This window comes from Phalaenopsis equestris, unplaced genomic scaffold (genome assembly GCF_001263595.1).
Source record: "Phalaenopsis equestris unplaced genomic scaffold, ASM126359v1 Scaffold204015, whole genome shotgun sequence".
Taxonomy (NCBI): domain Eukaryota; kingdom Viridiplantae; phylum Streptophyta; class Magnoliopsida; order Asparagales; family Orchidaceae; genus Phalaenopsis; species Phalaenopsis equestris.
The window spans coordinates 118,074-130,265 of record NW_018223601.1 but is presented as its reverse complement, the minus strand read 5'-3'; the positions used below and the strand labels follow the sequence as shown (position 1 = coordinate 130,265).

General features: G+C 31.1%; 1 protein-coding gene across 1 annotated transcript; it reads right to left on the bottom strand.

Moving 5' to 3' along the window:
• Window positions 1-11,349: 11,349 nt before the first annotated feature.
• Window positions 11,350-11,990, bottom strand: LOC110036228. Its single transcript, XM_020740622.1, has 2 exons — window positions 11,774-11,990; window positions 11,350-11,684 (listed from the first exon to the last, which is right to left on the bottom strand). The coding sequence occupies exons 1-2, from the start codon at window positions 11,879-11,881 to the stop codon at window positions 11,562-11,564; spliced, it is 231 nt and encodes a 76-aa protein (XP_020596281.1). The 5' UTR covers window positions 11,882-11,990; the 3' UTR covers window positions 11,350-11,561.
• Between the last annotated feature and the right edge of the window lie 202 nt (window positions 11,991-12,192).

The window sequence follows — 12,192 nt, the reverse complement described above, 5'->3', positions numbered from 1 at the left end:
CCCCCCCCTCCCCTCAAACTTACTTTTTAGCATGTATAACATTAAGAGAAAGAAAGAATATAACTATGGAGAAAAGAAAACTAAATTACTTTTTATCATGAGTCTATTGCTAAAAATATACAGGTATAAGCTGAAAAGACAAATATGTATAAGTTAGTGAATCTTAACCAACATTTTGAATATGAAATTACTAGCCAATAACAAAAATCAATCCAGTTCATCCAAACAGAAGCATTAAATATAGAGTCTAGTACATGAAGCAAATATAAAAATAAAACACTGCAATCTAGCAGTGACTTGAGTAAGGTGAAGTTCTTTTTGTTTTATAATTTTTCTTATGGTTCATTCTAACTCAGAATCGTAAGGCATTAAACCTTCATATTTTGAACTACGCATGCAAAAGGTAAAAATTCAGAAAATAAATATACTCTAAAGATATAATAATCTTTTTTTTTACTTTTTAGGTTTTCTCAATTTTTATGATTTTTTGATTTTTTTAAATATTTATATTTTAAGAATTAAACAAATGCTGATAAAGAAAAATTAAAATAAAATTCTCCTAAAATAAATCTACAGCTCAAATAAATTTTCTAAGTAAAATACTTTGTTACTTCCTTAGCAACAGTGTCAAAAACTTGACCCGACTCGCAATTATGCAGTTATTTAAGTTACGAAAGATGACCAAAAACTTAACCTAGTTTAAAGATGGTCGAAAAATTGACACAGTTTATATTCAACAACTAGTGTGCAAAATAAATATATTATAAAATTTAAACTTGATTAATGACTTGCACACTAAGGGTACTATGCAAGTATACATATTATTTCAAGTAATATAGATTTTTCTTTTAAAGCCTCAGTATCAAATCCACAGTGAATGATAGGTTTTATATTTCAACTTAGAAAAAATGCTACTTAAACTGCAAATGAAATTTATAGGAAAATAATATTGAATTATTTGTAAAAGGTTATTAAAAACTAAAGTTTGATATATCTAAAAGCTAAAAGTGAATGAAAATTTTCTAAATTAAAAATGTCTATAGGAGTTTGAATATTATAAAAAAGTTTTTCCTCTTGCAAAGAGATTATAATCATTGTAGGAATCAAATGCTTGAAATTAAAAATGTGGTTTTGTGACAAATAGAAGCTTACCTATTATTTAACCTCTCCCGAGTGCATAAAGAATATTGACTAATTTAAAGTTAAATTTCTAATTGATATGGTTAGGTTGAGTAGATTCTAGTCTATCACTTCTAGATTACCCAATGTGTCCTCTCTATAGGGCTACCATCTCTTAAGTTCTAAACTAAAGACCAAATTGGTTAAGGTTTTAGTCTGTCACTCTAGAATCACCAATTCTATGCCCATCAAAATATATCTTTCTATTTATTTGCACTCCTCCTTGGACTTGACTCCCCTCCATCCTAACGGTTAGCGTGGTACCTACTAGTTGAGTGAAATTATAGCTCTCCCAGGGCATTATGTTTTACAACGGATTTTAACATTACAAATGACCAATATGCAAAGTAAATTATGAACCAGTGAAAATACCATCACAATTTTTGAATAAAAGAAATCTTCAAACCATTCTAATCCTATACATGATTAATTCTTATTGAAAAAAGAAATATAGAGAAAACTACTCAAAATTAATGAGGATAACACAACCAAACATATATATATTGGATAAACAAACAAAACATGATATATATATATATATTAAAAACTAAGTTTACACAAACCTTAAATAAAAATACAAAGTAATTATCTTAGACCTCTCCCCAAGCAAATCCTTTGAACTTTCTTTGCAATGTTCTTCCTCCAATACACACCAAAACAAGACTCTACTCACACACCCACACAAGACTCACGCTAAGACTAGCTCTCACCACCACTACTCAAGACACCCACCAACAACTCTTTATTTTTGGCAGGCCAATGACTCTATTAAACCGAGCTCTCAAAATAACCTAAAGTCACTTAAGGCACCTCTTCAAAAATCATCCAAATTCAATTTAACAATGTCCCACCGTTTCTGGAGCCTATGCGCCAACCTTCTAGAAGTCCTGGTAACTACTTGGGGCCTAGGCGTCAAGTCAACTTTTGCTCCATTTGACCTCATTTTGCTCTGATCTTACTCCTTTTGCTCTTTAAGCTCCATCTTTTGTACCTGCAATTAATAAAAAATTCAAAATATCTTACATTAAAAGTTAATATCCTTAAAAATGAGTAGAAAATGTATATATAAAAGCAACACATTTTAAGGCGTGTCACACACCTAACACACTCATCCATAGTACTCACTAATCTTACAACACACCCAACAAACTTAATGACAAATACTAACTGGACTTACAACCAAAGCTCATATGATTATCAAAAGTAGTCAGTGATCCTAGATGAGGAAATCTTTGATAAATTGATCTCATAGTGCTTTACATCAATCATTTGTTTTTCTTCAATTTTTTTTTCAAATTTTTAATTACTCTTTTAATTATAAGAAAAATTTTAAAATTTCCTACAAATTTTTATATTCTTCAAACACCAAATGGAAAAACAAAAAGATGATGGTTTATCAACCATTTGAGAGAGAGATGTCAAGATTATATTTGGTGCTTTATGATTGAAAGAGATCGAAATAGGCAACAGAGAAAACATACATTTCAATAAAGAAGGTTGACAAAGTATTACATAAAATTATATAAAAAAATGCAGAATGTGTAATAAAAGTGAGCTAAGGAATAAATGGAATCAACTGAAAAAGAATGAAAATTGTGAAAGGAGTTAAAGAGAGGGGCAACTGGTTGTGACCCTGTTAAGAAAATATTTGATGTGTCAGAGGAGTGGTGGATAAAAAAACTTTTAGTTAATAGAAAATATTATATAAATTATTTTTTTTCTCATATTAATTGAACTATGATTTTATCAGTTGCAGATCATGCCCATTATAGAAAACTTTAGGATTTTTGGCATAGACCTTGAGCTGAACATGATATTTCATTATATAATTATTGATATTGTAGCTACTAGCTCCAATGTCTATGCTCCAACACAGGACTTCCTCTATAATTTGAATGAGCTTGAATATGCTCATTAAAATGTAGTCCATGAGAAAGAACGACATGAGAGAGAAGAGAGAAAACACCACATGAGAGAGAACAAGGTAAATCAAGTCATTCCAAGTGCTCTACACCCTCCACCAAGATGATTAAAAAGAAAAAGAAGGCCACAACTCAATATTTAATTGAGCAAATTTCAGAGCTTATTACGACCTGCACCAATATGTGTCAAGTGCTCGCATAAATACTCAAGGATATCTAACTATGATAGAAATCTTGAAGCTATTGAACTCCACCCCAAGATTGTCAATGCGGGTCATTATATTTATTCACTATGAAACTTCAAGAGGATCAAACAAAGCAGAATGCTTTCATTATGATGGTGTGGAATGGAGGATTCCTTACATCCACTATTTCTTAAGCAATTGGTTGAGTTAATTTCAGTGTTATTTTAAAATAGAGTGTAATAAATTGAACTTTTATGTCAAATAATATTATGCTATGTGTGTATGTGACATTTGATCATGTATGTTTTGTTTAAAATAAAGATAGTGAAATGAATTATATTCTAGCATGCATAAAATAGCTAGATGGACCCATCAAATGAAGAGAAAATTATAGAGGCAAAGCAACAAACAACAATTATGAAAAGTAACATGTCTTATCAATGAGTATTATCAAACAAATTTGTATATTATATCATGTGTATATCTTCATATGCGAATGACAAATGGATTGGTTAGCTACTCCAAGGTCATCCAGATAGAATTCATAAAATGTTTTAGATGCAGAGAAATATTTATTATAATTTACTTGGTGAGTTACAAAATAATTATGGATTGCATTGATCATCCTAATTTAAACCTAGGGAAGTATTAGTCATCACTTTAGAGATTATGTCACATAATGAGTCAATTTGTACTGCTTCCTAATGATTTCAACACTCATCCTAAATGATCGACAAATAATTTGATAAGGGGGTTAACTTATTGGTTAGAATATCAAACAACATTTTTGAGACCATAATCATACTTTTAGGCTTACATTAAGATAAATCCACAATGATATGAGATACATATCATTCTTTAACAATTGACTATATTATTTATTTAATTTTCATGCATGTTTTATTAAAACAATAGCATAAAAATTATTTTAAATATGATTGTATAGGAATAATTGATGGCACACATATTTATGCACATGTTGGAAATAATGAAAAGATGATATATATTAGACATTGTGGATTTGCAACACAGAATATTTTAGCATTGTGAATTCAACATATGATTTACCTTCTTAATGGTTAGATGGGAAAAGAGTACTCATGATGGTCGCTTATTCAAATTTTATACTTGATGATGTAGTTTAAATTTCAACTGCCTCCACCCGGTTAGTACATTAATGACCTTATATGATGAGTTAAGTTTCAAAAGATTTATTATAAATGTTATTTTATAAGGAAAATTTACCTTATCGATTTTGGATATTCCATGAAACGAGATTTCTTAAAACCCTTCCTCGATATAAGGTACCACTTCTTAATTTTAAGCACAATAACCAAGTGATCTGAGGAGGAAAGAATTGTTCAACAAAATACACTCATCATTACAAAATGTTATCGATAGAGTATTTGAAGTATTCAAGAAGTAGGTCATACTTTGTGATATGCTCACATATTCATTAGAAAAGCATATAAAGATAGTTGTAGTAATGATAACTCTACATAATTGTATACGGAGGCAGCTAGTTTGCGATGTGAATTTTAGGGTCTTAGGTAAAGATCCAACATGCATACCTATAAAAACATTCAAGCATCAAGCACAACAACCATTACTTTAGAAATACTTAAGTTTGAATGAATTCAACACACCTAATGGGGAGAATGTTCAAGAGATGATCCAGTTGATATTTGAGATTACATATGATCTAGTGAATTTATCGAGCATATAACTAATATTTTGTAGTGTCTAATCTTTAGTATTTAAGATATACAAAGGATTGATTGATGTCTATTTCATATTCCATGATTTATATCTTTAATTTTAAAGATTATAACCTTAGAGTTGCATTTTTTTTATATGTTTTTCTTATTGATTATGAATGCTAATATTTTTTGTCATCCTATTGCATATGTAGTATAATTTATAGATTAAGTATAACATATTAAAATCTCATAAAAAATGAATTCAAGGCCATCAAGTGCTTCAAGTGTTTTGTACTAACATTATGGTATGGTGTGTTTTGAATACACAACAAAACAATAAGGTAGTTATAGGAAAAGATTTTATTGTTGTCTCAGAAATAAGACATGTAATGATTGTAGATTACTTTGTTATGCTAATGGTATGAAGAAGTTTATTCCTGATAGAGATCAAGTCAGGAGAGATACTATGGACATAAAATTATCTTGAAGACTTCATCATCTGAATATGAAGGTGAGCATAATTATAGCACCACTTGCTATTATAGTTTTTATTATTGTGATATTATCTTTAAAGTGATGTTTTAAAAATGAAGTGTTAAGAAAGTTAGACTCATGATATATTTTCTATACTGTTGAAGATATTTTGGTTATTTTGCAATAAGTATTTTGAAAACTTCAACAATTCAACTAATTTACATCTATAAGAGCATAACTATATTTTTTGTTAGAAATAGCTACAACACAACATAATATCTAAGTAGAATGACTACTACACCGACAGTAGCTTTTTGGCAGTAGTTGTGAAGTGAATTCACTAAGAAGCATCTTTACAACTGCTTTTTCAAAAGGTAGCAGCCGCCCCAAATACACTCAAAGTAAAACTCCTAAATAAATTTATTTCTAAAATTAGTGATCATTATTTTTTTCCATCACTAGTTTTACACATTTTAAAAATATTATATTTGGTGCTTTTATTTTAATAATTCTATAAAAAATAATTATAATTATCAAAATTTATTCTATATTTTGGCATTAAAAATATCTCTAGAACCTACAATGATGTTTAAAGTCATGCATTTCAAGTTTAAACCTCAATTTGCACCCTCATATCCTTGTGGGACCCCACATGTTCGTTGTATGGTGTTACATGACTGAGGTGGTCCCCACAAGGAGATTAGTATCAAGCCTTCCTTGGACTCTTTTTGTAATCACTGTAATTAATTCTATCATCAATAATTCTCTAATATTTCTTTTATAATAGAGTAACAACACGTCAATGAACTTTAGAAATATTAATGTGGCTTTCATTCTTGATGATGTGGCATTTATTCTTTGACGAAGAAAAAAGTCAGATCTACCGTACTCTTCGTGACAGGTAAGTCTCAAACTCTTTTCTTTGCTTCACAATTCTTTGCCTCCTCGAAGCACACTACTTCTAATAACTGCACTTAATCAAATTCTTCAGATCTATACAGTAACATTCATCCTCACCTGAGGAAGCTCAACAAGTAGCTTGACAAGGAGGGATTTGACTACTCTCTATACAGGTCTTAACAATGGAATAAAGCATTTCCATCATATGAAAAACCAACAACCCCTAAATGAGAGTTAGTTCACATTTGCTCATAATTCCTTGCAACTACTCCCTACAGTTGTAGCCAAAGTGCACCCAAAAGGAAGGAAGGTCCAAACTTTGCAGCAAGCTCTTACAACTAATCTCTAAAGATGTAGCTAACAAAGTTTTTTTGAGACGAGAAACATTATTCTGGTTGAATACATTTCGATCTCTTGTCAAACTCTGGCCAGGCAAAGCGACTACTGTTATTTTACCCTTCTTCTGCCTCATATCGATGACTAATTCGTTATCTCGCTCTTTTCATAGTACTATGCTGATAAGCTAAAAAAATAGTGAACTAAATGAACATCAAAAAGTAAATTTTCTAAGCTATTGGGGAAACTCATATGTAAAGTGAGCCTCCCTAACCTATTAGATTGAGCCATCTTATCATACACTTGAAGTTCATGCTTCTTTATATAATTGTACTTATCGACCACATTTGTCAAAGTTATAATCACAATAATTGTGTCTTAAGTAATGATCATAAAAAATATCTCTACAAAAGGCCAAGCAAACTGGCGAGCTCCTCCGACAAGCTCAAATAAACTCATCAAACTTCTTTGTCGAGCGTGTACGAAACTAGCCATGCCAGTTTGTTGAGCTCGCTTGCATTTCTCAAGCTTCGCCATCGAGGTCATTTTCAAATCTTTTAGGGCCGTCAATATGGTAGAAGAAAGGAGACTCTCGCACATCACTTTCTATGTTTTCTTATGAGCCGTTAACATCTATGCATGATAGATTTTCAACAAAAAATTTCATTATACTGCGTGCAGTATGACCAACAATGTAACATTCCTTTATTCTTTTATATTTTGTGGTTTTGGGGGGGATATGATACCTTACAAGAGAAAAAAAAGTAAGACAAAGAGAAAAGTGAGGGGGATAATGAACTCCGTCCCTCTTCACCTTCTCTATTCATCTCACAAGATCCCTCTCGGACTGTATGAATTCATGAACTATATGGGACCCTAGCTATATGGGACCTAAAAGGATTCAACATCTAGCCTTACATATTAAAAAAAAGAGCATTTACATACATAGTACACAATTTTTATGTAGTTACATATTTAACTCTTAAAGTTTCATATCTACCCACAGAATATTTTGATGTTTTAAATTTAGATATGAAAATATGTATTATATTTTCGGAAAGTAACAACTTTATTTTATATAATATTAAATATTTGAGTGGTCGTGCATATAAATATTAATATGAAAGTTTAGCTGTGAGAGGAGCGTAAATGCATCAAAATCGGGCGCTGCACTTGAAAATTTTCTAAAAAAATCTGCTTTGATAATCCTGAACGAAATAATTAAATTTGTCAAAATCTATTGTAATGAAGCCACGAAAGATTTAAAGATTTTAAAGATATTTAAGACAAGTTTAGACCTCGGCGATATGACATTAAAAAAAAACCCACATATTTCTTGGCGAAGTAGATTTAATTTTAGTAATTCTGAACAAAATAACATAATATGTCAAAATTGACTGTAATTAAAAAAAAAAATCCATCTTGGCATTTGGAATAGCTCTAGAACCTGAAGCCACGCTGCTGGATTTTCAACCTCATATCTTTTCCGGGCCCCACAGGTTAGTTTTTGTGGTGTTGCGAGAGTTTTGTGGGCCCCACGCTTTGATTTTTATTTTGAGCATACACTTCAAAAATCTGATTCCATCCAGTGATCTGGGTGGCCAAATTATGGTCTAATTTTTGTGTGCTGACAGAGTTCTGCGTGTGCTCTCCAATCACAGTCTCATATTGTGGTGGTATAACAGTGAGTCCCACAGTCATAAAGTTGCACATCAGAGAGCGCACACAACACACACCTCTGCGTGCGCTCTCCGCACGCAATAATCCCTCCAAATTATGGGCTCGGCCAATAAAAATTATAATATTAAATTTAATTAAAAAGTTAATATATTTTTATCATGTTATTTTTGGCCTTTGATTTGAGGGAAGGTCAATAAATTTATCATAAATTAATAAATTTAAAAATAATTAATTAAAATTTTCAAGTATCCTCAATATTCTATAAAATTTTTATCTTATTAAATTTCATAAATATATATTAATAAAATTGGCATTTACATGCATATCGCAAAATTCTTATGCATTTATATATAACAACTTAAACTTTAATTTCTTATAAAAAAAAAATACATGCCACATAATTATTATATAATTATATATTTGTGCATTTATTTATGACATAGTAGTTGAAGGTGTAATCTATCACTCTGAGGTCACGAGTTCGAATCACACGTATTTGACTCACCTATCTAAAAAAATATAAACAAATGCTTAAACTTTACATTTACAATTTACATATAAAACACTCGAAATTATAATATCACATAAAACTTTGGTAATTTTCTCAACACATCCATCTATAATAAAACTTTGGTACTAATCTATCAAAGTGCTTCAAGTGTAAAAATCAAATTTTACGTGCTAGATATTTAAATAAGTAACAATTGCACTGTAATGTATGCATGTAGTTTTCTTTGTCATCCTTCGTTGTATTAGCAAATCTAAGATCGCAACTTCTTCTATGGGAACTTTTCATCTAAGATTATAATTGCATCATCAAGTTGACTGAGAGTTTGGTTTGTTAATTTGATTATGAAAGATGGAATGTGCTAGTGAGATTTGTTTAATTATTTAGGAGGATAGTTGCAAAGCCAAAATAACAAAATTTTTCATTTTATAGATATATGAATCAACTGATGAAAATGTTAAACATTGTGACTAGGATGAAAATGAATTTCTGACTATAGTAAATTTATGCGAATAATAAGTAAACATTGTTCCTTTTTAGGCTATTTTACAACTCCCGACTAGCTGATAAATCAAATAATCAAGTTTATTTAACTTTAAGACCGCCTACAACAAGTATTGTTTCTTCTTGCCTCCTTAGGCATATCCTTTTGTATTTTCTAGGAAATGAGCACAATAAATGAGTAATTATGCTAAAACTCAATTATCAAAGTTCAAATAAGCTCTACAATGAAAGAACCAAAAATATTCAATCTAATTTCAATCAACAGCATGTTCCCTGGACTACTTCTAGTAGAAGGGAATAATCGTTTTAGTTGATCATTGACGGGCATGACATGGCATGTAGAATTCAATCCCCTTCTTAAAGTCAAATTGTTGTACCCTTTCTTCAGATAAAATGTCACTTGTCACTAGCACGTACTTAGCCAGTAGATGAGCGAAACACAAGCTAAACAATTTTGTTTGTTTTAGAAGATTTACATACATACCACTCCATGCATTTACATATCTAACAGCTGCAATTAAATTTTTACATGCATCTTCCTTAAAGTATGAATTAAAAAGGTATAATTTCATTTTTTTAAGCTCATATGGAACTGTTTTCGATGTGATATCAATATTTTTGATGATATAAATATAAAAAAATAAAATTTAGGTGTTAGATATGTAAATAAATAGGAGTTGAGTGACATGTATGAAAATGCACACTTTTTTCTTTTCAGACAACTCGGTAATCTTATCAACTTAAATATATTAATTCTTTTTAACATACAATTATTAATAATTCGTTAATATTCTTATTATGCCACATATTACAAATTTTCTTTTGAAAAATTCAGACCACATAGCTTGAAAGCTACCATCGCACCTAATCAGGAACGGTAAGAAAATACTGATTTCAGCTATCTGAAAATGAAGTTTTTTGAATAAACTGTCAAAATGTAAGTTCTGGGTGTGTTTTCAAAATGCACCGTACCAAATAAACTGCTCCAAACGGGGCCTTAATCATTTTTTTTTTAATGTTAAGCGAACTTGAATCAAGACAGCCTATAATTACTCTCGCCACCGGTTTGTCTTTGAGATGAATTTGTAATACCCATATTTGTAGCCTGCTTTCTCTCTCATTTCTATATTAACTTAAGGTATGTCGTCTCCTATTTCCATATTAATTAAGGTCTGTTTAGGTCGATCAACACTAAATACTCAAATTAGACCCTCCTTCCATCAAAATATCAGAAGAGTACATCAAAACAAGTATCAATTTAATTAATTTTAATACTATAGTCCAAAGATTTGGAAATCATAAACATTAAGCTTTTTATCAAGTGGCACAAAAACACGATCCACATATTTTCGTTTGGAAGATGGCCCAATAAAATGATAAATTTTGGCTGACAAAAATTGGAGAGATATTTGGTAAAGATATTAAACATATGGGGTTTTACATACATGCCACCCAAAGTTAAATTTTTGTGTTCTTTCTTTTTATTCTCTTGTATTCTTTATTTATTTTAAAGGTGTAAATTCTTTTGTCCTTCAGAGCTTTTATTCATATGAATTACCTTTAGTATGTCTCTGGAGTGGCTGCTGCTACACTTGTGGTCCTCTTCAGCACTTCTTAGTATGTTGCGATTTGTTTACTTTGTTTCCTCTTTTGGTTGTACTGTTCAAGTGTTATGTATTCTATTTTTGAACATGGCTATCATATTTTCAAGAAAAAAAAAAAGAGGCAATATATAAATAAATATAATCAAACATGGTTAATTATTTTCAAAATATTATGCATTTAAGATTATAAAATAAATAAAAAAATTAATTTATTCAAAAGATATAATATCATATAAAATCCAGATGTGCATTTCCTTTTTCACAAATCAAGATCAGCGATTCAAAGAAAAGTGGGATAAATTTTCCTCATCAAACAGTTGTTCTTCGAATCGACTTCAAAGTTATAAAAAATCGAAATAAAACGAGAAATAGATTCAGCAACTCCAATTCTAATCAATATCAGAACATTCCCTTTTAGAACCTAACAAAACTTGTAGTTCGCAAACGCAAACCTTGAAACAGCAATCGTCAAAAGATCAATCAGAAACTAGAAACAGTAAAACAAAAAAATGCAAAATCAATCAAACTCTCAGAGCATATCATCTCGAAAATCACCGCCAGATCGGCCATCACCTGTGCGCCGTAACCAGAGTTTCGATGAATTTCAACCCATCAAATCTGGGAGCAAACTTTTTACTCTCTCCGCCTCTCGCCGATCCAGATACTGTCGCCTTCGCATTCTCAGATGAAACCTGGAACCAAACGATCGAAACTTAGCAATCAATGAAAAGAAAACGCATCATAAGAAGTTATGGTGTTAGGGTACGATCAGAAACCCTACCTCGCTATCAAAGGGAGATCCGGCCAAGCAGTCATGACTTAAGGAGGAGGAAATGAATGAGGACGCGGCGGCGATGGAGGTCACCAAGAAGACGCCGGCCTTCTTCATGTTGGAACAGAACCGCCTGATCGAGGAAGGAAGCCGGGGCCTTGCTGGTTAACGCCGGAGCCACAAAACGCTAAGATTGCTGAATATCTCTGCTTTCAACAAGATACTCATATTTATAGCCCTGGTGCCCAATAGTGTGCAATTAATAGGGATTTGGGTTCCGTTGTGTGAACGCGCATGGCAGAGTGCTGAGCGTCCAGCCGTAAATTCGTCGGTTTTAAATGCTCTGCTTGGTCTTGACGCCGTTCATTTAAATTAAAGTTTTCTTTATGCAGGAATTTTTCAGGCAAGAATTGATTACTATTTAGTGG